At 44.2% G+C, this 26616-nt stretch overlaps 1 protein-coding gene across 1 annotated transcript; it reads left to right on the top strand.

Moving 5' to 3' along the window:
• The first annotated feature begins 1222 nt into the window (after window positions 1-1222).
• On the top strand, window positions 1223-26410 carry TSEN15 (tRNA splicing endonuclease subunit 15). Its single transcript, XM_075002769.1, has 4 exons — window positions 1223-1574; window positions 10725-10806; window positions 12665-12800; window positions 26028-26410. The coding sequence occupies exons 1-4, from the start codon at window positions 1404-1406 to the stop codon at window positions 26230-26232; spliced, it is 594 nt and encodes a 197-aa protein (XP_074858870.1). The 5' UTR covers window positions 1223-1403; the 3' UTR covers window positions 26233-26410.
• Window positions 26411-26616: the final 206 nt, after the last annotated feature.

The following is a 26616-nucleotide window of genomic DNA, read 5'->3' as shown; positions in this document are numbered from 1 at the left end:
TTCTGCCATCATCCTCCCTGAATTTAGCTTCTTTTCATAATTTTTTCTTTTAGCATTTCTTCTCCTTTTTCAGCATTTCTTCTAGCATTTTTTTCTTTTAGCATTTCTTTTGAAATAGCAGTTGCAAGGAAAGTTATTTTGAAATAACTTTCCTTGCAACTGCTATTTCAAAATAATTTAAAATAGCTATTTTGAACTAGGTGCTGTTAAGACAGGGAATAGCATCTACTTTGAAATAAGCCATATCGTGTCCAATCACTATTTCAAAATAGGCTCTATGGCCATGTCTACACTACATCAATCTTTCAAAAGAAGTTCTTCCAGAAGATCTCTTCCAAAAAAACTTCTGCCAAAAGAGTGCGTCCATGTACAGAAGAGTGGATCAAAAACAATCAGTCCACTCTTTCAATAGAGAGTATCCACACAGCCCTTGCTCTTTGGAAAGAGCAGGCCAGGGATTGCAAAATCCAGCACCATGAGAACTGCTTTTTTAAAAAAAAGGTCTGAGGAGCAGCTACACGTGCTTTTTTTTGAAAGAAGCTTTCAAAAGGAGCTACTCTTCCTGATCTGGGAGGAGAAGATGGACTCCAGAGGAAGAGCTGCATTCTTTTGATTTCAGATTGAAAGAGCTCGTTTTGTGTGTGGACCCACTGCATGTTCTTTCGAAAAAGTGCCTGATTTTCAGAAAGAACTTGCCAGTGTAGATACAGCCTATGTGTGTGGGTGCTGAATTTCTAAACAGCAAAGTGCTATTTCGAAATGCATTTTGTGTGTAGCAGCATTATCTTCAGATAAACTAATCTGGAATGGGTTTTCCAGAATAGTTTATTTCAGAATAATGCTGCTGTGAAGAAATAACCTAAACTCCCATACTACTTTACATGGCCGCAGTGAAAACTGATAGGTAAATATTTGTATAGCAACTGAATGTGTAAAACACTACTATATAACTAGCCATATCAACTCCTTTCAATTCCCCTAATCCCCCTCTTCCCTCCTGCCCATAACCAAGCGTGCCTGCTGCACTGCAAGGTAAAACAGGCATTTCTCCCTTGCTGGGTCTCACAGAGTAGTCCTGTTAATTTGTAACTTCACAAAAACACCAAGTAGTCCTGTAGCTCCATAAAAACTAATGATGTGATTAGATTTCGTGGGCAAGATCCACTTCAGATTGCAATTAAACTCATGACCTAATAAATACACTTGTTAGTCTTGGAGGTGCTATAGGACGGCTTGTCTCTTGCTGTGTGGCATTTGTGTAATGTCACCCGCAGTTGACTTGCAGGCTGTGGACAAGGACGCATGCGGGCAGTGACAGCGCCTGCGGGACAAGGCAGCTCCACACCCGGAGCCAATCTGCGCGCGTGGCTGGCGGAGGAGGCGGAACTGCAGCGCGCACCGGGATGTGCCCAGCCGGAGCGCTTAGCGCAGTGCGCCGCCCGGAGCGAAGCCGCGGTACACCGGGGAGCCGCATGGACGCGCAGGGCAGCGCGGCTCTGGGTGCGCTCCTGAGCGAGCCAGAGGGGCAGATCCCGGGGGCGCCCCGCAGCAATTGGATGGCGACTCACCCTAAGGTAGGGGGGATCGGGTCCGGCCAGCGGAGCCGCAGCGATCCGAGCCGCCCCGTGAGGCTGAGCGCCCCCAGCGCCGCTCCTCGCCGCCCCACGGCTGCTCCTGGGGAGCGGAGGAGCGGCTGCGCCGGGGGGGCGTCCGGGTCCTGCTGCCCTATGGCCCGGTCCCCGCCTGAGGTGAGCGGGGGGGCCTGAGCCCGCGCGTCCCGGCAGCCCCACGCTCCGCGCCCCCTTATCTCATCACTCTCTGTTTGCGGGGGGCCGACGGTCGGGTGGGGCCAGGGCCAGGGCCAGGCTGAGCCGGGCCGAGCTCATCTCCCTGTGGCCACTGGGGATTGCAATACAGTCAAAACCGGATCCGATCTCCCTCCCGCAGGTCGGGCCTTGCTGTTGTTCAGTGGGAGATTTTGCAAAATCAAGACCAGGGCCCTTCCCCCTTTTGCTCTCCTCTGGGGCCGGGCCCCCTCTTGCACTGTTGGGAATGTCCCCTGCAATTCACGTGGTCTCTCTGTCCACACGAGAGATGACACTTCCTTCAACCAAGGAGTGGTTTGGTTCAGTGTGTGGCTGGGAAGCGGACAAGGGGGATTGCAATAGACTGGTGGCAGGGATCACAGGTTAAATATAAATGTGCAACTGAAGTAATATGGCGCTGGCCTCCCTCCTTCTCTCACCCCCTTCAGTCAAGTGCTAGTAATGCTAACTGACCCCCTCCTGTAGTGATGTTCCCAGAGTGTCTGCGATGGGATATGCAGACCCCAGGGTGGGTAACACAGGGTGAACAAGCTCTTGTGGGCTGAACCAGCACTTCACCGAGAGGTACCCGACTTGGGGAGAGGAGAACACAACACAGCTGGAGCAGACCAGAGAGCAGAGCAGGGTTCTGGCCACCAGCTCCAAGGGAGGGGCTGGCAGACAGCAAAAGCTTTGTGGATGCCTACTGCCTGAGGGCTCCCCCTGGAGCAAGGGGCAGCTGATGCTAGGTTAAGTACTAGCCTCTGAGTCCGGTTAGGGTACTCGGGAAACAGTGCCAATAGAATAGGGGCTTGTAGTTCGCCAACCACCCCTTCCAGAGGCACTGGTCCAAGGCATGACCATAGGAGCCCTTATGAACACAAACACATGGCAGACCTAAGGCCCTGCCCTCGTCCTTAGAGGCATCCTGGGGTGCTGGGGAGAGCACCATGATAACAGTGCTTTTGTTCTCCCTGCTTTCCTGTGGGCCAGGATGCCTAGCCTTTTCCCTTCCATCCCCAGGGGGTCCTGTACATGGCTTGTCCATCTCTGGTGATGGTGGTCTATTCTGTCCTGCACTGGGGCCCTGCTGGTGTGGGAGGGCAACATGAGGGACCCTGTGGGTGCTGTGAGAGGGAGGGGCAGTGTGCCCAGGTGGAATGCTATCCTGCTGCATGGCTGAGAAGGTGGGCATGGCAGAGTGGCATAGGATGGGTCTACAGAAAATGCAAAAGACGAAAGGAGGCAAGTTTCCTTTCATGTATTTTGTTGTCTGTTTATAATTGCCTAAGGGGCTGGTCATTGCTCAATGCCCCAGAGGAAGGCGAAAAACCTCCAGAGTCTCTGGCCAATCTGCCCTGGAGGAAAATTCCTTCCTGACCCCAAACATGGCGATCAGTTTGACCCTGTGCATGCGAGCAAGGACCCACTGGTTGCTATGGTTACATACCGTGTCCTACTTGGCCCCAAGAGATATTGCCTGTGTCCCAGTAATAGCCAATTTCCAGCATTTTCCTCTTCTTCAACATAGCCCCTTCTGCTGGCATCCCAGCAGGGACAACCTGCTGACTCTCCTACACCAAGAGGTGGCCTCATGCAACTTTTGAACATTTGTTTCTTGAATATTATCTGTACTGGGTGTTTCCTTCACCTGAAAATATAACCAAGGATACTGAATTGCACTCAGAAGTGATTAGCAGGTTCCTCACCTCCTGAGAAAGATGGACCCCCCTCTTGTGTCTGGCATCACTCTTGGCTCCTCTTAAGCCTTGAAATGTGCGATAACCTGTAAAAAACCCTTTGACACAGCACAACTTGAGCAGTTTTGTGGAGCTGATTGTATGTTCATTTGTTAGACTTACCAAATGCTTCTCTTCCATCTCCTCAGGGGCCAGTTCTACTGAATGGAGGGTCTGTGATTTTGTATCTTGAGAGCCACTCATCCTTCCAACTGATAGGCCTTAAACAGATCCATTCATTTGTACTTTCCCTCACTTCTTCCTGGTAGGAGTGGCCACCTGGTCAGTTCACATATTAAATTAGGAAAACCTGCAATCATCAATGTTTAAAGAAATTTATTATTGCTCTTTACCAGCTATGAAGAGTCATCAATGGAGTTGGTTCTCCAGCAGCCAGATCATTAGGCTTCTAAAGACTTTTCAGTGCTCACCTGTTTGTCATGATGTTATATCACGTAACTTCAGTTCTCCAGTATGGCCAGCTACATGGGGTAGAACTTAAAGCACAAAGTTGGCTGCTTTGCTTTTTCTGAGCTAGAAGGAAAAGATGCTTTTCGTCCCTTTGGGCAGGTGTAGTTACCTGTTGTGACTTTATCCCTGAGATGAGCAGCCTGTTACCTTCATCCCTTGAAAGCTAAGAGCTTCATTTCACCTGAAAATAGAAATGCAGCCTTTTATATTTAGCCCTGGCCTATGAGGAGGTGGATTCCTTACCTCTCTGTAGAAATGATCAGCTCCCCTTGTTTTCTCTTGACCTTTGATAAATAAGCATCAATACAGCAAAGCTACGATCAGTGGAATAACTCATCCCTGCACATGTAAGAGAACATTAATGCTCCTTTTCATGTTCCTTTCATGCTCTGACAAGGAGGTAGCAGAGACATTATTTCAAAGAAAGTGAAATTAACAGCATTATCTAGAAAAGAAAAAAATGGTAAGGTACCATGATCACTGGTTAGAATTATCAGCAACTTTCCTTAGGTCTGAACAATTAGCTCTCAGTTTTTGTTGCTTTATTCAGTACAGCACCTTCTTGTGCTCTTTAGAGAGATGCCAATTTTGTCAGTTACCTTTTCCTCCACCTGAGAATATGACCCAGAACCATTGATTGTTATGGGAATGTGTATTTCTTGGCTCCTGAAAAGGATAGAGTAGCTAGATTAGGTAATTCCTACCTGCAAATTGCAGCCATCTGTCCATCTTTGTGTCGCAAAGGATGACCTGCTGCAAAGATCTGTGTTTGACAGAGATAGTATCTTTGTTAGGCAACCAATGTGAATGATTTGTCACTGGATTAATTTTGTAACAGTGAATAAAATGCATACCTTCTACATGATGAACTGCTGGATTGGTTTATTTTTTCTCTCCATGCAATCAGCTGTATCATTTAAAATCCAGTAGAAAAATTGTTTCCTTATCTTTGACTAGAACAAGTAGGTAATTCTCTAACCTTTTAACTGCTTTGGTTATGTATAATGCTTTATTCATACAAAACGTGCTAGTAGCCTTTGACAGCAAAGGATAGATTCACTTCCTTACCCAAAAGTACAGTCAGGTTGGTTATTTTCCACTCCATTGCTATGAGAAGGTGAATCTCTTACCTCTTGATAGGAACATTCAGGTTCCCCTCTTCTTAATTGGTACCATAGAAGTTTCTGAGAGAGAAGCTGCAATGAGCAAATTAGCAGAAATAGGTCATTGCACAGTAATGGTTTGAAAGATGATGCCAGCTCTCAGCTATGGCCACTTGTACCTTTCCTCTTTGAATTGTACAAATGCCAGGGTTATTAGGCCTGAGTAGACAACTGGCTGCTTTGCTCATGTCTTGGTAACAGACATCAGAATTCTACCTGATGGTAAACAAATCAGCCCGGGTTCTCACCCCAGCCCCTCCTTCTGGACCTTTCCTCCTTCCTCTTTCTCTCCCTTTTCTCTCTCCTCTGTGTCCCTCCCTCAGTTCTTTAGTGTTTCTTTTTCACAAACTCCTGTCGTCCCCCCACCCTTATTGATACTTCACCCTCCCCGCCAGCCTCTCCCTGCCTTTCCTTCTTCCCTACAAGAATTCTCACCTTCCCTACTTTAGCAGTGGAAGGAGATGGGTACCAGAAGACCTCTGCTCCTTTGCTGTGGGCTTACCCTCAGGTAGTAGCCATGTGCTTTGGACAACGCCGTGGCATGAAATGCTGTACCCCGCGGTGTCCAATACACTGTGGCGAACTAACTGGTTAGAGCCACACACATGGAGCGTTCTTCATGCACGAGCCCCGCTACTTGGTGGGACAAGCATGGCGGCAGAGGTGGCTCCTCCTGTGGCTTGCTCAGGAGGCCTCAGGCAGCATGGGACTCATGTGGCTCAGGCGGTGTGGCACAGGGCTCGAGTAGCTGAAGCAGTGCAGCACCGCTTGGGGCTGAACGGTGTGGCTCAGGGCTGGGTGCTTCAGGCAGCGGAGTGTGGCTCAGGGCTGGGTGGCTCAGGTGACATGGCTCAGGTGGCACGGCTAGGGTGGTGTAGGGCTTGGGTCAGGCGGCTCAGGTGATGCGGCTGGGGACTCAGGTGGCTCAGTGCTGGGTGGCTCAGGCGGCGCAGCACGGCTTGGATGGCTCCGGTGAGTCACTGGCAGTTTGCAGGGGTGGGGGATAGGATGCCTGGCTGCGGGGAGTGGGTAGCAGGTAGGGTGCCTGGTTGCGGGGCTTAGGGGTAGGGTGTCTGGTTGGGAGGGGCGGCATCTAGGTTAGGGGCATGGGTGGCTTGCCGCAATCCCTTCAAGTGCTGTTGAACGTGATGGCTGTAGCTTGTGGTGATTGACCCAACAATCACTACATCACAAATGAGTCATGGGTCATTGTCACCACCTCCTCACTGGGGCAGAGTGAGCAAACTGACCAGCGTCAAATTCCCCACCAGGGAGCTGTAGGGGGAGGGCCATGTCTGGTTCTAAAAACTATCGAATGAGTCAAATTACACCTCAGATCTAGAGTTGCCAGTTGGGCTCTGATTGTTCCAGGGTCATAACCGGCTCCTTACTTGTGATTTGGTTGGAGTGGGATTTAGGCAGCTCTCACCTGGGAAAGTTTACATCAGGGTTCCCTCCCCTGCTTGTCTTGGTCTCTGTTTGGCTTGGTCACCGTCCTTACTGCAGAATATTCTGCTTCTGTCACAATGGTCCAGTTCTGAGCAGTGCTGAGTTCCTGCATCTCCCTTGGAAACCAGTAGGAACTGCAGGTGCCCAGCCCCTCTTGGGACTAACCATTTTGCGCCATCAGTACCATGCCGTGCCTTCCCTCTTATGTTCCAGGCTGATCACTGCAGAATGTGCCACCCACCAGGGGGTTCAGTGTTACCTGTGGGTGGGTGGACACCAGAACCCTCACACGCCCTTCCATGACTGGTGGGGCTCTGATAAAATGACACCTGTCATTGGCTCCTTGTGTGTGTGTTGTGTGGTCACGGCTCTGGCCAGGTAGCCAGTCCAGCAGCTCAAACTGCCTGAAGATGACAGACTTGGTTAGGTGGGCAAAGGCCCTTGGCCAGGTTGATTGCTAACAAAACACAGAATTTGTATCCCCTAGACTCTGGACATGTCTGCCCATGGCAACCGACCAGCTCAGGCAGCAGCAGAACTGTGTCTTCCTGAGATGGCAGAGGAAAGATGTTCTTACAGTGTATAAAAAAGGGATCACAGTCAGTACAAGTTGCATATTACCCTATGCCTTATACCAGTTGGTTGAAACAAAACATTTCCAGCCATTATCCTATTCTGCTGACCTTCCTTTGAGGTCCCTTTGCCCCTTCCAGGCAGTGTGTTTGTACCATAGCTTTGTATTAGCATATTCTTGTACCCCCTTCTGGGATCTAATTAGTGAATACTTAATGCTACATAGGGATACTACATAGGAAAGCCCGTGCTTTTGTAATACCAGCCATACCGTATTCTACCCCACTGAGACCATCTTGCCTAGTTTGCATGTTGGGCAGTGGAGGTGTAAGTAAGCATTTGCTTTGTAGCAGGGCCTGACTCTTCTTGGTTTGTTTTTTTTTTTTTTTGTTTTGTTTTCCTTCTTTCCATCCCCATGTTTCAGGCTCTCCATCCTAGAACTGTTGTCTTCCCTGTGCCTTTGTTTGAAGTGACTGTAGTCAGTGACTCATGCACTGTGAACCAAATGGGATGCTTTACCTTTGTTCTTCGTTGGCTTCCTTAAACCGAGTGGATCAGACAAATGTTCTCCCTTCTTTATAGGCTGAAAATGTAACCACCTCCACTGTTTTTCCCATGTTTCTTTCTTGTTCCAGGTTACAGCTGTTATCTGCATTACTTTATTTTTCAGTCACTGATCCTTGATTTTTCTCCTATGTTTATTTTTGCTGTTAAATACAGGGTCACAAATAGATCTCTCTTGCCTGCAGAATGGGAGTTTTGCATACAGATCAAAGGCTATATAGATACAAATACCTATACAAGAGCAGAGCTGGAAAAGAGAGTTTATAGAAGTTTGTGTTTAAAGTAATGAACATTTCATCTCAAGTTGCTTCCTCTGCTTTTGTCTGTTATTAGGGTCGTGGTTGTGTATATATACATTGATAGCTGAGGTCTATAGCCAAGACAGTCTACAGTATATTTTACAGAGTTTTTCTGTTTATCTGTCTGATCAAGAACTCCTCCTAAATGGTAAGAGCGAGGACCACCAAGTTTGGTATACACCTTCCTCTTATCATAACTTAAAGCAGCGTAAGGGCTTGGTTGTGCCAGGAAAACAGGATGTGCTTGGAATGGGATTGCTTCTCCTAAAACCCAACATAAATAAGACAGAATCATTCAATCAAGTGCAATCCTCAAAACTGACATAGCTGAGCAAATGTTTTGAAAGAGACTGAACCAAGATGATCCATAAAAATAAGATGAACCTCAGATAGGATTGTTTCTCAATAAACCTTACAGAAAACAGAGAAAATGGAGAAATCTGGAGTATTGCTCTGTTCAGGTAAATCAAAATGCTGCCGGTTTGAAAACCTAGAAGAAAATATTAATAGAATCCAAATTGACGATAGCCCTCTTTTGTTAAAACATAGTGAATAACAGTTTATAGGGGATGGTAAAAAACACACTTTATGGAATTCCTATTGTAAAAAACTTACTAAAATAATTCAGCGGACAATTTAACAATCCCCTTTTCAAATAAATCCAAAATAAAAATTTAACTTCAGAAATATAAAACTGCATTTTGAAAAATACTGTAATTTAAGTAAATCATATACATTTTCCTTTAATTTAAAAACAAACAAACCCAGGCCTCAGTTGAAGTAAGGACCTGAGCAATTCTGGGTAAATCAGCTAGAGCAGATTGATCCTCTCGAATCCAGAATTCTCTTGTCTGGAAGCATTAGAAATCCAGTGTGATTTTAGTTAAGTGGATGACCACTTATCATGGGTGTGGCCGAGTTTCTCATGGTCCCATAAAGTTTGTTTACCGCCACCAGTCCTGGCTCTCAGTAAAGCCGTTATTTAGCTGTAATTCACAACTAAATGTTTTCTATGTGCCCAGGCAGCAGTGGAAGTGTTGGTAATGCTGCTAGACAATACTGACCTCCAATGGTCCCGCTAATTCTCTCTTCTGGCATTGGTCAGGTCCTGAAGTGTGCTGGTTTAGAGAAGTTCAACCTGTAGCATTTAGACAATGAGATTTTGCTCTCCCTTTATCTGAGCTGGTTTCGTTACTTATTTGTATATTATTAATTTGAATGGCAAGTCACACGAAACTTTTTAAAAGAGCATAATTTCTGCCCTAAAGAACAATTGTTGTGAATTCCTTAGGATACTGATCTTTGCCATCTTGGATGGCTAAAAGCACCTTAGGCCCCATGCACGCAAATGGCTATTATCAGAGGGGTAGTCAAGTTAGTCTGTATCTTCAAAAGCAACAAGAAGACCTGTGGCACCTTATAGACTAACAGATGTTTTGGAGCATAAGCTTTTGTGGGCAAAGGCCTGCTTCGTCAGAAGCCTGAGTGTGGGGGGTTCCAGGAGAGGCTTTGAAGGGGGAGTCTCAGTCAAGGGGAGGGCGAGAGTTGACAAGGTCTGTTCAGTCACAGAGGATGTGGCCCATTATCAGCAGTTAATGTGGAGTTGTGAACAGCAAGACAGGAGACATCAGGTCAGTTCGGTCAGGGAGGATGAGGCCCATTGTCAGTGGCTAATGATAATGGTCCACATCCTCCCTGACTGAACTGACCTGATTTCTCCTCTCTTGCTGTTCACAACTCCACATTTCTTATTAGTAGTTCTTGGAATATTCAAAACTATTAAATCTCCATTAGAGGATGAACTTTAGAGATTAAAGTCCTAAACATCTTAAGAGTTACCTTTTGTAATCAGAGAAGTGTTAGCTTGTTATTTACACCATCACACAACACAAAAACCACAGGTCTCCAAATGAAATTAACAGGCAGCTGGTTTAAAATAAACATTAAATACTTCTTTGCATTATGTTGTTCTGTTATAAATTCTTGAAGAATAGGTCTGTCAATACCAAGATAGTTAGGGATGCATCCATATGCTTTGGATTTCCCTAAACTGTTGATAGCCAGAAGCTGAGAACTACATTAGGGATGAATCATTCAATAATTGGCCTGTTGAAGCATGTGGCACTGTGCAATGGTCCCTGTACACTGAGTGCTTGGACAGCTGCCTAGGAGAGATTCAGGTGCCACCCAGCTCCTTAGCAGAGTGTCCACAGCCACCCACAGTGGCCAGCATGTGTGTCTGTTAATGGTGTACACCTGCACATGCCTTGGTGCACATAACAAAATTTATTCTGCCTGTGGATGGGAAAAATTAAGGGGAACACCAATACTGGGCCAAATGGGTCGTTGGTCTGACACACTATGACAATTTTTGTGTACTGCACCAGAAACAGATTCTGAGAGAGATTCTTTCTCCATAGAAGCAGCTTTGGTCCAGGAACTGTCAAGATTTTTTTTTAATGTCTTTTTACCTCGGCCAAGTGGAAATGTAACTAATTTTCAGAGATCATTATTTTTATTGTTTAATCTTTATGAATCTTAGAAGCAGTTCTTTAAATAGGTTCCATGCTTTCTTGTGCTCTTTTGAAAGGTTTTATGTATCTGCACCTCTTTGGCTTCTGCTCTGCATTTTTTTGATTGCTGTTACATATTGGGTTTCAGCTCACGGAGATGATGTCGTTGGATGTGGCTGACAGCACTCAAGTATATGCTGCATTCTTAGTTTACTTGGACCTCTTAGAAGGTAAATCCATAAAAAGTATCTTTGTTGAAAGGCCGAGCAATCTGGTGAATCAAATAAACTAACATATCTACTTTCTGATTTTTGAAAGGCCTACATGGTACTAGCACCCATTCCATGCGCTGGGTATCCCAAAATTTAGCATAGTTCTCAGCTACGCTGAACAAGCAATGTATGAGTAGGTCATCTGGGATATTAAAACCACCAGTTGAACCTCTCTGGTCCAGCAACATCCATGGTCTGGCATGACTTTAGTTAGCTGGATGGCCACTTATCATGGATGTGACCAAGTTTCCCTGTGGTCCCATAAAGTTTGTTTACAACCATCAATCAGTCCTGGCTCTCAGGGTTATTTAGCTGTAATTTACCCCTAAATGTCTTCCACGATCCTGGTAAGCAGTAGAATTTTTGGTGTTGCTACAATATTGACCTCCCGGGTTTCAGCGTCAGTCAGGCCAGAGGGTGCCAGACTAGACAGATTCAACCTGCATTGCAGCTTTTGTTTAAGACTGGCAGTTTCATGTATTGAGGAAAATGTAAACTTCAGCCCATGAGTTTGTTTAGACCCGCTGTCTTTAATTTTCTTTCTCTCTAAAGCAAACAATGGATTATTGTTTGAATCAATGCTATTGTGTTGGTACAATTAGTAGTCCTGAGTAAACAGTAGTTAGCTTTTTCCCCTGCCTGCAAGGATTGAGTTGTGCATTATCATCAGCCACTTCCTCCACATCTTAATATTTTTCACATTTGGGTTGATAGTTTTGCACTAAAGAGAACCATGACAAGAAACACATGGATTTTTTTTTCTTGGGAGGCAAATACTTCATATGGTGTAAATCATCATAGTATTACTAAAGTCAGCAGTGGTATCCTGATTTACACCAGCAGAGCAGTAGTTCTCAACCAGCGGTATGAGTGCCCTTAGGGGTAGGCAGAGGTCTTTCATGAGGTTCACCGACGCTTTGAAACATTTGCCTAGTTTTACAGTAGGCTACATAAAGACACTAGCGAATTCAGTATAAACACAAATTTCATATGGACCATGACTACTTGTACAGTAAACTTTCATATCTGGCATTCTCTTATCTGGAACTCTCAAATAACCAGTATTTTAACTATAAGTAAATTTTAGTTATGTTTTCCGTAAGGACAGTACAGTGAAGTAAATACAAACAAATACAGCAAATACAGTATAAGTGACAGCGTTCAATTCTACTGTTGGTGGTAATTAAAGTACTCTACATAAATTTTTGTTTGTTTCTTAATATCTAATTTTGTTTTCCTTTAGTGTTATGTATTGCTAGCTATACCTCTCTATTATCCAGAATATTTGAATATCTCGCAACCTCCCAGTCCTGGAGATGCTGGACATGAAAGAGTTTACTGTAGTTCCTTTATGCTACATCAGCATTTCTCAAACAGTGGGTGCGTTTGTTTTTAATGGAGCTGCTAGGACCCCAGACTTGCTGGAGCGCAGGCCAGAAAGTTGACCACCATGGGACCACCATGCAGCACTGAAGCCAAAGCCCGATTTTTTTTTTTTTTTTTAAGTGGCATGAAACTTGGAGTATACAAGACAACTTGGACTTTGAAGGGGATGCTGTAGTCTGAAAAGATTGAGAAGCACTGCAGCAAGGACCTGGCCTTTAATCCTTTGTGGCTGTTTTAGTGAAGAATTGGTCACATGCTGCTAGTTGGCAGTTGAATGGGAAAACTGTGTGTCTTAGGGTGGGGCCAGGGGATGGGTGTGGGGAGAAAAAGACCTCAGTAAATTGACTTTGTTCCCAGATTTATACTCTCCTTAATGATTCAACCAGAGGGAGACTTGTGTTTTGTGCTTTGGTCCCTTTTCTATTTTCAGGTAGAAACTGGCATGAAGTGACATGCGTTGGCGTAGAAGAACTCCAGCTTGTATGTCTCCATGCACGTGAGAGAGAAGCTGAGAATTTACAGGTTGTGGTGCCAACGCCTGTCCACATGTCATTCACTCATGAGAGGTGAGCAAGAGATCCCATGACTGTTTGGTGCTGAATTACCTGCAAATGAAAACTAGAGCAGCATTTCTCAATGCATGGGATGCGAGAGAAGTCTGGTGGGTACCTGCACTGGAGCCATAGGCGGCTCTTTGAGCAATAAAATGCTCGGCGCCATGATAGAACTGTGCACCGCTCTGCGCATGCATCCCTCCCTAGCACTTGGAGGGAGAAGCACGTGGCAGCGGTGATGGTGGTGGCGGCTCCGGTGAGTTGCTGGCATTGGATTACAGTGGGGGTGGGAGATGCCTGTCTCTGGAAGAGGGGAGGGTTGTTGGATTAAAGTGGGAAGCTGGCAGTGCGTGGCTCTGGAATATTATGCGTATCATCTGAACTAACTGATAAAATTGCTATTTGTACAATTTTAGTTTAGTATTTACAATTACAACTGAAAGGGTTTAAAATGGACCGATTCCTTGTGTAAACAAAGAATAAAACTGCAGATTTGAAAGAAGGTAGTATGCAGGAAACTGTGTCAGAAACATTGGTTTAACTGTTGCCCTCAGCAGTTTGAAACCTAAATTTGAACATTTTGATTTCCTCCAAACAAGCTCAAATTTCACATTAATTATATTTTTTCTTGTAATTTCATTGATCACCATTCATTGATGTTTGCGTAAAATACGCACATGTGTATGAATAAGAAATGGACTTATTTTATGTTAATCTAATTTTTTTTATTTATCCTCTTTGCACAGTCGTAAGTACAATGGCAAATTTATTGCCTATTGGCAATTTCTTCCAACCAACCAGTTCCAATTAAGTTGTTTAAATAAATATACTGCAATGGTAGAAAAATATTTGCGTGTCTGAAAACTGGGTAGTGGGGGTACTTATAATCTTTTTTAAAGGTGTTCTTTATAAAAAAAAAAAAAAGGTTGAGAAATGCTGAAATAGAGGATGTATATATTGATTGGGCAGCTGATAACTCTTAGAAAGCTTTAGAAAAGCATTCTGTATCAAACAAAAAAATGACACCCCACCAAAAAGGCGGGGGGGGGGCATAGAGGAAAACCAAATTTGAATACATGAGCTATTTCTCGTCTTAGAACATTGTTAAATCTCCACCTTATAATGTACAATTTCCATGGCAATTGGTTGTGTGTCCATGCAAAAAAAAAATATTTTGTATTCAGGTCCTATCTGAAGTATTCATAGTGGTCACTTCTAATGGAGGTTATATGGCTATTTCTATTCAGATACCTCGAAGATGATGAAAAATGCTTCTCGCTGTGCTTGTTAGATAGTGAATCACAGGCATCAACTATTTTTTAATTTGAACATAATCCTGTACCTTAATTAATCTGAAAATATGCTTCTACAGGCTAAAAACTGTTAACGTTAAACATTTCTGAGCTATGCTTTTGCATCAGCCAAACAAAAAAGCAGTCTGAGCATTTCAGTGGAGTGGCTCATACTGCTAAAACACTGAGAATATGCTTTTTACAAGAGACTTTAGCCACAGAGTACAAAGGGAAACATGTGAACTGCAATTTATGCTCAAACTGGATACATTGACACTTGACCTTAATAGAGAGAGAGCAATTACCTTACGCATTACGAAGACAACAAGCAGTCCTGTGGCACCTTATAGATTAACAGATATTTTGGAGCATAAGCTTTCATGGGCATAGACCAGCATCTGCATCTGTTAGTCTATAAGATGCCACAGGACTTCTTGTTGTTTTTGAAGATACAGATTAACACGGTTACCTCTCTGATACTCATTACAAAAACCATTTTCCCATCTTTGGTATTCATGGTGATTTCAGGTGGCACACTTAGTTAGTAATTCTCTCCCCTCCTTCCCCTCCTATTATTCCCCCGCTTCTGTCCCAGGTATCTGATATGTCAGTTTTTATTTTTATTTATTTTTTGTATCTTTGTGTTATAAAACCCTCATGCCATTTCCAGTACAGCACTATCACCAGATCTGAAGAAGTGGGTCTGCCCCATGAAAGCTCATCACCTAATAAATTATTTTGTTAGTCCTTAAAGTGCTGCATAACTGGTTTTTTGTTTTGTTAGGATACAGACTGTTGCTTTTGCATTAGATATACCTAGGAAAGTGCTGCATAAACTCTCTTACTTTCACAGCAATGTATAGAATCTCTTTTGCTGCATAACAAATGAAAAACAAGTAAGATGTGCTTTTCTAATGACTTGGGTTTTGAAATGGAAAGGATTTTTTGGGTTACTTTAAAAAGGAATTCTGTTCGCATCAAACTTTTGTTACATTTTTGATGTGCTCCCATGGTGAGGTAAGATGTACAGTATACCTCTCCATCTGATGATGATTATTTTCTTTCTCTTCCCCTCATACCTGCCATGCGATTCTATGACACCTCTAAGGAACTGTCTATCTAGAACCCTGCATGAATACAAAATTTGTATCGTCTGATCTGCATTATGTGGTTGGTGGATATAAAAACAGATATCTGCAGATATGTGGGCTTCTAGATATAAAATTTGAATCTTCAGCTGTCTGTGATCTGCAAATATGATCTATGGATATAAAGGGGATAGCCACAAATTTGCACAGTTCTGTCTAACTTTGAGCATTTCTTACTGTGTCAGGAGAGCTACTAATAAATTGTATAAAAAGTTGCACTTGATGTACAATGAACTTCATTTATGTGTATGCTCCATGAATGTCTTTTTTGGCACATTTACATTTTCCAGTGATTTTTGTCTGAAGCAAACAACCTTATATCACAAAAATAAATGTGTAGTAGGTTATCCTATGGTTGCCTCTTCAGCGGAAATAAATCTGTGGCAGAAAATGTTAATGTGACAACTAGTCAAGTGGCTGGAAGCTCACTAGTTGTAAATTAATTGAAAAATCTTTCTCCTGTTCAGCAAACCAACCATTTTGCTATTATGGATGTGGTTTTAAAAAGAAATATCACAAAGCAGTATTGTCAGATGGCATGACTCACTGCTTTGCTGTATAATTGAAAAGCTGATGTTTATATTTGCTGTTAAATACAGGGTCACAAACAGATCTCTCTTGCCTGCAGAATGGGAGTTTGCATACAGATGAAAGGCTATATAGATACAAATACTTATACAAGAGCAGAACTGGAAAACAGAGCTTATGGAAATTTGTGTTTAAAGTAACGAACATCTCGTCTCATGTTGCTTCCTCTGCTTTGTCCTTTATTCGGGTTGTATTGCCCATTTTCTGTGGGGAAGGATTTCTGCTTCTCTTGGTTTTGGGGTTGGAGATAGTTGGGTAGCAAACTAGGATGTTTATTGGCTGTTCTCACTGTAGTTGCTTCTGCATGCTGTCTCATTTCCCTATGCATTAGTGGGCTTTCGTTGGGATTTCCTCCCAGTAGATGGGCAGGTGCCAGCAATTCTGAGCCCTAACATGTATTTTTATTGCTGGAAGATACTACATAAAATCAGCGGCACAGCTATGGGTACCCGCATGGCCCCTCAATATGCCAGTATTTTCATGGCTGACCTGGAACAGCGCTTCCTTAGCTGTCATCCACTAACACCCCGTCTCTACTTACACTACATTGATGACATCTTCATCATCTGGACCCATGGGAAGGAGACTCTGGAGGAATTCCACTGGGACTTCAACAACTTTTACCCCAACATCAACCTCAGCCTGGAACAGTCCACACAGGAGATCCACTTCCTGGATACCACGGTGCTAATACACGATGGCCACATCAATACCACGCTGTACCGTAAACCCACTGACCGCTACGCCTACCTTCATGCCTCCAGCTTCCATCCCAGACACACCCTACGATCCATTGTCTACAGCCAAGCACTAAGATATAACCGCATTTTCTCCAATCCCTCTGACAGAGACAAACACCTACAGGATCTCTACCAAGCATTCTTGAAACTGCAATACCCACCTGAGGAAGTGAAAAAACAGATCAACAGAGCCAGACGTGTGCCACGAAGCCTCTTACTGCAGGACAAGCCCAAGAGAGAAACCAACAGAACACCACTAGCCATCACCTACAGTCCTCAGCTAAAACCTCTACAGCGCATCATCAGGGATTTACAACCCATCCTGGACAATGATCCCCCACTTTCACAGGCCTTGGGAGGCAGACCAGTCCTTGCCCACAGACAACCTGCCAACCTGAAGCAAATCCTAACCAGCAACTATACACTGCACCACAGTCACTCTAACTCAAGGACCCATCCGTGCAACAAACCTCGTTGCCAGCTCTGCCCACATATCTACACCAGCAGCACCATTACAGGACCTAACCAGATCAGCCACACCATCGTGGGTTCATTCAGCTGCACATCTACCAATATAATTTATGCCATCATGTGCCAGCAATGCCCCTCTGCTATATACATCGGACAAACTGGACAGTCTCTATGTAAAAGAATAAACGCACACAAATCAGATATCAGAAATGGCAATATACAAAAACCCGTAGGAGAGCACTTCAATCTCCCAGGCCACACAGTAGCAGACTTAAAAGTAGCTATCCTACAGCAAAGAAATTTCAGGACCAGACTCCAAAGAGAAATTGCCGAGCTACAGTTCATCTGCAAATTCGACGCCCTCAGTTCAGGCTTAAACAAAGACTGTGAATGGCTGGCTAAATACAAAAGCAGCTTCCCCTCCCTTGGTGTTCACACCTCCAGATCAACTGCTGGTAGTAAGCCTCAGCCTTGCTGACTGAGCTAACCTTGTTATCCCCACCCTTGCTCTGGCTTATTTATACCTGGCCCTGCAGATTTCCAAGACTAGCATCTGATGAAGTGAGCCTGTGCTCACGAACGCTCATCTCAAAACTTTTCTGTTAGTCTATAAGGTGCCACAGGACCCTTCGTTGCTGTTACAGATCCAGACTAACATGGCTACCCCTCTGATACATAAAATTTGTAATCCATCATTATATCCCATTGGGCTTTTCATTCATGGACTCTGAATTTATTTGAGCTGTGGTGCACTGTTTGCTGTTTCTGGCGCCAGCATGGATGGAATCTTTTATTGGCAGGGTGGCTGAATGGTCAAGTGAATGCATTACATTGATTAAAAGTACAGCGTGTGACCAGCTTTTGCTATAGGGTAAATATATAGAGTATGTTGTCACTCAGATGTGTTCTGGCTGAAAATAGCTCTCCAGTTTCAGACGACTCCATTACAGCTGTGCAAATGCCTGTCCCTAATGCTGGTTACCATTGCTGATATCTGGCAAGAGAATGGTATGAATACCATTGAGCACAATGTATAACCATGATTCTTGGTGTCTCAGTGGTCACCACTGAAAGGAGCCAAATAGAATGACCTGAGTTCTCATGGAGGGTCCATCCCCAGGTATGTCCTTGGGGATGGAATTTCAGAGACAAATCGTACCAGCGAGAAGGCCTTGTCCCTACCTGCTGTCACTTAGCAGTGAGATTTCAGAGGATCGTTTCTGGGGTACATGGGATAAAAGGTAATGCAGTGTGTAGGATCTCTAAGTGATTCACCTGTATATATCCTAAATGTCGCTCTTTGAAAATGACTTGAATGGTAGAGCCATTTGGAAAAGCAGCAGGTTGCAATAATGCTGACCCCTTGTTCTCACTGTCATGAGCTAACCTTGTGCTGTGTTTAGTATTGAAAGTGTGGTTTAAACTGTTAATTAAAATGTACTGGCACTACTGCTAACTGTGGCTGATAAGCTACAGAAAAAGAAGTCAGCAAATGACTGACATTTACTACTTAATGTTTTAGCACTTGGTCTTGGAGCAGGTAAGAGGTGCTGGCGGGGTGACCTCCCTCTCAAACCTGCTTCAAAAGGGTCTTGCCAGTGGCCAAAGCAGTTCTCCATCCCCAGATGTCTAGGCACGGAAGAACTTCTGTGGCTGACTCGGTCACTGTTGAAGGGAGTCGTTAAAGGAACTGTGTTGAAGGTGCATGGGGAGATACTAGCAAAAGAAATAACATGAATGATAAAATTGGTTTTGTTTTGTTTTCTTTTAAAGCAAAAATTCTGAGCAGCATCTTAAACCCTGTTTTGGGCTGCTGGCATCGAGTGGTGTATAACTGAAATCCTTTCATACGGTAAACCAAGGTCACATTCCTGCAAACCACTCCAAGCAGGTACACCCCTCTATGACTGCAACCCCAGTGATTTAAAGTGTTCAATTCTTTGCTTGACATCAGCAGCAGAACTAGTGACTTCATCGGGAGTGGCATCCACTCAAATTTACAGCATTTCTATCACTGATCTTACTAAACTAGCCATGACACATTGGGGCTATATTTGGGGGAGGATGTGCACACTCTGAGTGCTTAAAATTCAGCTTATACTGAGGCTTCTGTGAGTAAACACCTGTAGGGTGAGATTCTGCTTTGTTCCACCCTCCAATAAATTCTATCTAGCTGCATGTGGAGAGCCTGGTTTAATTTATTTATTTTTATTTTTTTAGACCTGCTGAATTGCGAGATGATTTGCACAGTAGTGGGAAAGATTAGTCTTGTTTACTTCCCAGAAAAGAACCTGTGGATATTAGCCTGTGTGGTGCCTTGGCTCTGCCATATTCCCTGTTTACTGCAGACAGACAACTCCATCTACCAGTGTACTATGTCTGAGTGTCTAACTTGCAAAGCGGTCCAGAATTCAAGCCCCAGTAAAGCATTTAAACACAGATAATTCCTATGAAGTCAATGAAACTTCTGGCATCATGTGTAAGTGTTGGACTGCTGCCTGAATTTTGTGGGTATTATTAAGAACTTTGATTTTTTTTTTTCTCTCCAGTCTTCATAGAATTAAAGGGACACTGTCATCTTACAAATATTCTCTAAACAAAACCTGTCTGTAATGAACACACCTTTGATAAATAAGTGGTTTGTCACTGCTCCTTTTTTTTTTTTTTTGCTCTTTGCATATAATCTTGGACTGTGAACAGTAATGAAGCCAGTTTCACTCTTGGATTGCTAATATCGCAAACTGGGTTTGAAGCAGAGGAGAGTTTGTTTTAACATAACTTAGGTTTCCACAGGTATTTTTAAAACTTTATTGCTCTTATGTCAAAGGCTATTTGTACGTAATTTGGAGGCTAGAAATGGGTAGATGTCCTTTTTAAACATTTGTCCAATTTATAATTAGACAACATGTTTTCCTCTAGTGACCTGTAGTAATTTTTGCATAGTAACAATACCGATTGATGGTCTAAAATCCATGACTCTCTGGGCCAGCAACATCCATGGACCAGACAGCCCTGGAGCCTGACCTGGCAGCCAGAGCTGAGTTATCCAGGGCGACAGCAATGTCTGGTGGGGCTGGGGGACTGTAGCTGGAGAGTGGCAGTCCAGGGTTGGGGCCAAGGGCTGGCGAGCTGCCAGGCTGGGAAGGCTGGAGTTGGCAGCTGGAAAGTGGTCAGGAGGGGAGCCTGGGAGCGGGGCCAGAGGCCGGCAGGGGATTGACTTCCTCTGACCTGGTCGGGACTGCTCAGATCCTGAGGGTGCCAGACCAGGGAGGTAGTACTATCGTTTTTCTGGTTCACTTTTGCCTTGTAAGTGAAATGAAACATTCTCTGCACAACTGTAACTTTCCGTGGCTCCTCCTGTCACTACAGATAAGACCTCTTTTTGGTCCAGCGACATCCATGGTTCAGCAGGATCAGCGTTGTTGATGGACTGTAGAGCCCCAGTGGCCAGGAGTGGGGGTCGACTGGGAATCAAGCAGCTGGGAGCATGACCCAGGGCCAGAACTGACCTCTCATGGTCCAGCAATCTCCCCCATTTGGGACTGATCAGGTCCCAAGGGTGCCAGACCAGGGAGGTCCGATCTCTAGTATCAGTTAGTTGCGAATTGCTCATTTGAAAAATTATTCTTAAGAAGGCATATATAGTATCTTTTACTACTTCAAATACACAACTTCCTGAAACTGTTACTTGATCAGAATCCAGACAAACTTATTTTTAACTAGTCAGTAACTGCTGTTTATCCCGTTTAATTGACAGATGTTCAAAACTGCTCTAGGATAACAGTTTGTTGAAGCCTAGTTATTTCTTGGAGGGGAGTGAGAGAGGTTTCTGAGGTCAACTACATTTAAATATGAAACGTGAAAGATAGATTTGTAGATTCCTATGCAGGATCCTTTGCCAAAATAAGGAGAGTTACTTATTATACGTGAGCTGTACATTCCTCTGCTGCTCACTCTGCCTAAATTTGAAAGCCGTAGCTGGCTCACAGGCATAGTGCCTGGGGCTGGCAGGGCTGACTTTTCTCTCTCACAAGCCTAAGGTCTGTCCATCTCTCCGGTTTTGGGAGCAGTGTTTGGCGTCACACTGACTGCAACACTGTAGAGAACTTTTCCACTGGCTTTCGTAAGGGAACTCTTGTTTCCTGCACAAGTTGGGTGAAGCGCTGATTTCTGCATGCAGAGACTAAGCTACATTAACTCTCCATCTGACTTGCCTCTTCACGTGCATGGAGGGGGGGATAGCCATTCAGTTTGGTCCAGCTTGTGCTCACTTATTCATACAGGAGCTATAAAGGACACATTCAAATACTTCAGCTTCCATGGCATAGAGCGGTTATCGCTCATTTCAGCTAAGTGGAGCCCTGTACCGCTTTGGTTTATTATATACTAGAAGACTTACCTGGTGTTGCCCAGAACTGGGGCTGGCCAGCGGTGGAGGGTTGGGAGGCACAAGAGTTGGCCATGCAACCCACCTGACACCTTCTCTGTGGGGGTGGTCCAGGGCTCTGTGTGGCCAGGGTGTGGGAGGGGTGGGGCCTGGGACATCCAGCAGCTGGGTCAGGCTGAGGTGGCAGGGGCAGGGGCCCAGGGCTGGTGTATTTGCTGTGCCCCTGTGGTCGCTCATGAATATAACTGTCCCCCCGAACTGCTGCCCTCTGTGGTTACTTGTGAGCAAAACTGTCCCTCCTCTCACACCACTCCTTTGCGTTTGATGCAAAACAATCACATTCCAGGCACATCCCATTGTCCTGGCCCAACAAACCCTGACCTTGCTTTACGTTATGTTAAGAGGAAGCTGCATAGCAAATTTGGGAGTCCTAGGGCTTACTGTTCAGGAGGAGTTCTTGAATGGACAGACACAGGGACTCTCTTTATAATACACTACTCACAGTGCTCAGTGCTTTGACCTTGTTTTTCAGACTTTCTTTGCAGAGAGAATTTATATAAATAAACTTCAGCTCCCTCTTTGTCTTGTTGCACTGTCTGCCCAGATCCAGATTCCTGGAAGGTCTGTCCTGCTCTTTTGAGCATTTCCCTGAGTATGACTTGGGGAGCTAACCAGTTTTTCGGTTGCCTGGAGTCTGCTGCCTCTTCCTCTGGACTCCCCCCACCACTTCCTCCAAAAAGAGAGAGCATATCCAGTCCACCCTGCCTTCCAAAAGGACACTGTTAATGTGAAATGTAATTGGCACTAAATGAGTTTAAAAATAGTCTCCGACATTACCCCTTCCCCTTCTATTCAGAATTGCACCCACCATTGTAGAGTCTATGACTAGGCTAGAAGTGCATTAAATGAAGAGACTGCTATCTTGCATATGGTGAGATGTGAGCCTGCCTTGCTATTTGTGGTTTTGCTACCACATTTGCCTGTGTGTGAAAGCCCCACGCAACAGGGAAAACTGGGCTGAATGCTGAGTGCTGTCACATGCGTGAGCCAAAGAAATAATTTGTTTAACCTCAGCAATGGGGATTTTGTCTCTCGCTTGTCATAGTAATGAGTGAAATAGTTTCATGCAGATGTGGAACTGAAAAAAAAAAATCAGTGAGGTGTCTTTTGGGTACTTGTGAGTGATCAGAGGGCTTGGTTTTGCAGCATGAATTGTTGTTTTGGGTAAACTGTTAAGATAGGGAGTATGGTAATTCATGACTGGGGATAGAGTTCTGGGGAATACTCAAGTGTCTGCCATGTAACCTCAGGTGACTCCTCTGAGAAACAGAGAATACCTACTTCTCAGGAGCTGGGCTTCCTTCAAAACCCTGTGAGAGTGTGTCTACACTGCAGCCCAAGCTGTGAAACCCTCCCCATTTGCAGAGTCCTAGGACTTGGATTGCAGCCTAAGCCTGAACATCTATACCGCAGTTAAAAGCTACTTAGCCTGAGTCAGCTGGCGTGGGGCATTTGTGGGTGTTTAACTGCGGCATACTCCTGCCCTAAGACCCTCTGCTGCGGCAGGTGTTTTAGAATATAACCTCTTAGATGTATTTTGTACAGCAATATCTTTTGTCATGTACTTTCTTGTACCAAGTAGATTGAAAGTATGTGTGTGAGGGCAGTATTCCCTGTCAGCTGTGTGCTTGGGCAGCTACCCAGGAGAGAGCCAACTGCTGCTGACTGGTTAGCAGAGCACCCACAGCCAGCAGCATGTGTTTCTACATGTAATGCACATAAATTATTCCACACATGGATGGAAAAAAATTAGAGGGGGCATTAACACTAAGGGCTTTTGTGTGAAAGTTTAGGGCCTGATTCTAGTCACGCTGACCTCAGTAGGGGCTGGATCTGGTTTGCCATGAGCATGCAAATTCATTTTAGAAACAGTCAAGCAGTAACCTAAAAATATGGCCCCTTAAATCTGAAGGAGAAGAAATGCCTCTTTTACAAGAACCAGTGATGCCATTTGCTTTGTGGGATTATCTGCATGAGTGAATTTTCAGTACAACTTCACTCTTGCAGTGCTTCAATTTCTCCTTGTTTTTCTGTTCTGGGATTTTTCCCATCCCACTCCTCTGCTGAAGAGTGAGATCTGTTGCTGGTGAAACACCACACCTTAGCAGCCTCTCTTTTCTTTATTTAAAAAAAAAATCCTTGCAGGATATTTTAGCTCAGCAGACTTCTCAATGTGCTCTCAGCAGCACAAATGCTTGATTGTTCTCTGTATGCTCTCCTGGGGCTCTAGCTGCTTTTCAGCTTTACTAGCAGCCACTGGCATGAATCCCTTGAAGGTGGCATGTGGTGGATATCTGTTGTTTGCTGAACCTCTAGATGAACAGGGCTGTTCTGGAGCCTCAGGCACCAAGTTAATTATGCATTGTAATGCACCATTTCCCTTTGGTATGACAAAGTAAAACACTCCTGATTTTGCTATTTTGTATGTGCTTCGTTTTCAAGACAGCTTTCACTAATCCAGTGATGGAGAGAGAGCCGTGTTAGTCTATCATCTATCAAAACAAAAAAGCAGTCCAGTAGCACTTTAAAGATTAACAAAATAATTTATTAGGTGATGAGCTTTCATGGGACAGACCCACTTCTTCAGACTGGTCTAAACGGAGTAGAGGAAGATAATGAGCGCTTGAGAACAGATGCTTTTGGAAACTTGTACATTGAGCCACAGTGTTCAATTGCCAGGATCTTGTGTAGGGGAGGAGGGGAGCTCAAATGTAGGTCAAGAAATGGGAATGAGGGGAACACGCATACTGTAGGGACAGGTGGGCTCTCAGGCAATATTTTGGGCAAGGTCTCCACACGAAGCTTTTTAGAAAACAGGATGGTTTTCCATGATATTCATATGCAAATGTTGCCACATGAGTCATTTAAGCCATTATGCACTCTTACCCATTACATATCATAGGGCTAATGTTCTCAGCTCTGTTGGACTGAACAGTCTCTCTGAAAGCTGTATACAGTAAACCCTTGAGATATGCATGATCAAGTTACGCATGTCTCAGGTTAACACTACTGTTGCACCTGACAGGAATGGGAAACCACTCCTGTCAGGGTGACAGCTGCGAGTCAGGCTGCTGCTCCCCCTGATGGGAGCAGTTTCCTGGTCTCCAGAGTGGCAGGGAGCTGGGAACCAGGTGGCAGCTGGGAACTGACCAGTGGCAAGTGGTAGGGAGACAGGTACCGGACTGCCTCCTGGCTCCCTGCCAGTCTCTGAGCCGTGAACCAGGCTCCAGCCTGGTTTCTGTCTTCCCTGGGCTTGCACGAAATTTCAAGTCACGTGGGGGTTGCAGAAACACAACCCCCCTTTAACTTGAGGGTTTACTGTATATTTGTGCTGTGTTTTATATCACAGCACAAATATATACGGATACTAAAATGACTTTATAGTCCAAGGCCCTTGATTCAGTTACGAAATGTGAGGAGTCAGCAAGTTATTCCTAAAATGGACTGAGAGAGAAGCATTTTTTGTGTGTGTACGCGGCGGGGGGGGGGGGTCCTGAATTTTAAAAAGTAAGTAGTTCATTAACATCCGCTGTCACTGCCTGTTTTCCTTTCCTGGCGAGGTACGCTTGATGATAATGGACTGAGAGATCTGCAAGAGATCTGACTTCATTTCCTGGCTCGTTACAGACTCGTTCCATTTCCCTGCCTTATTTCACCTATGTACAAGAGAGAGATAATGCTCCCTTTCATCCTTCATCCATCTCGTCTGTTTAGATTGGCAGCTTTTCAGTTCAGGGCTGTCTCGTATGCATGTGGTGTCTGGCACAGTTTGGCCCCCAATCTTGGGCAGTGCCCCTTGGGACTACCACACTATAAATGATTCATAAGGCGGCAATGTAGTCAGCTGGTGTATGCTGTACTGTCAAGTAAGGCTGCTACCTGTTGATGAATCCACTTCCAGCAGAGGCTGTGCAGCTGGAGAGTGTTATTCGAAACAAAGGCCAACTTTTTTCCTCAGACATGTAAATGAATTTTTTTAGCCCCAGAGATATAACCCCTAGCAGGGCTGACTAATGGGACCAGATCATAAGACTTTTGTTGTGTAATCTGCACTAATGCTAATCATAGTGATAAATGTGAGTGTACTGAAGACAAATAGTCATGTATTTTAGAGCATAAAAATGACTGTTTATATTGGATTGTAACTCTAGTAACTTTAAGGATGAGTTAAATGAAATACTATAGGCTTTTTAGTTTACAAAGCTTTCAGAGCCTAACATAGCTAGTAAAAGGGAAAGTGTAAAGTTGAAAATTTTATACTTTTTTCCTACTGTTCCTCTTTCCTGCACTCTTAGCTTTTTGCTGCGGGGAAGGTGAATTCTCTTGGCAGTATGGTGGTATCAGGTAGTAAGCAGTATTGCCACTGCAAGGCATCTCTGAGGATGTACTTTAATGATGGAGAATCTCCTGGACAACAGAAGCATTCACAATTCACTGTCTGGGATGTAAGCTCAACCCAATAAATCCTGGTAAATAGGTGATAATGCAGTTTTAGCTTTATGCTCTGTTGAAATGTTTGTGAACAGATTCCTAACTGAGGGTTTTTCTTTTAGGCTCAGAGAGATCATGAAGAAAGCACATATTCCACACGATGAAACAGATTCCCTACTGTCAGTCCTCCTGGCTATAGTTGAATCAGATTCCACAGTAGTCTATTATAAATTGACAGACGGTTTCATAATGCCAGACCCCCCGGATGATACTGAAGACATGGACAATAAACAGTGGAGAAAGAAAAGAAGGAAGCTTTTGAGATGACTTTTAGACAATATGAACTGTTTCTTGGCTCCGTTATTTTCAAATTTAAACAAACTCCCTAATTTGTGTATGTAAATTAGAAGGTATAGTGGCTAACTGCTGCATTGCAAATCTTCACTTGCTCTGCAGCGCTCCAGACTTCTGCAATATGCTTGAAAATAAAATGGGCTGTAACATTTTTCAAGGACTTTTTTTTATACAAGGTGGATTATTCCTTTCTCCTAATAACTCTTGTGTGTTTGGTAAGTTTTGAAGGTAAACATTTCAATAAAGTAGCAGTTCTTCAGTGTAGCATGGTTCAAGGGAAGGCCTTCAAACATACACTGCTCGGTTAGTTAAAAAGGCAGTAGTCAGTCCTAATCCTAGCACTAAAGCTATGTCTAC

The sequence above is a fragment of the Carettochelys insculpta genome, chromosome 9 (assembly GCF_033958435.1).
Source record: "Carettochelys insculpta isolate YL-2023 chromosome 9, ASM3395843v1, whole genome shotgun sequence".
NCBI classification, from domain to species: domain Eukaryota; kingdom Metazoa; phylum Chordata; order Testudines; family Carettochelyidae; genus Carettochelys; species Carettochelys insculpta.
This window is presented reverse-complemented; position numbering and strand designations above follow the sequence as displayed.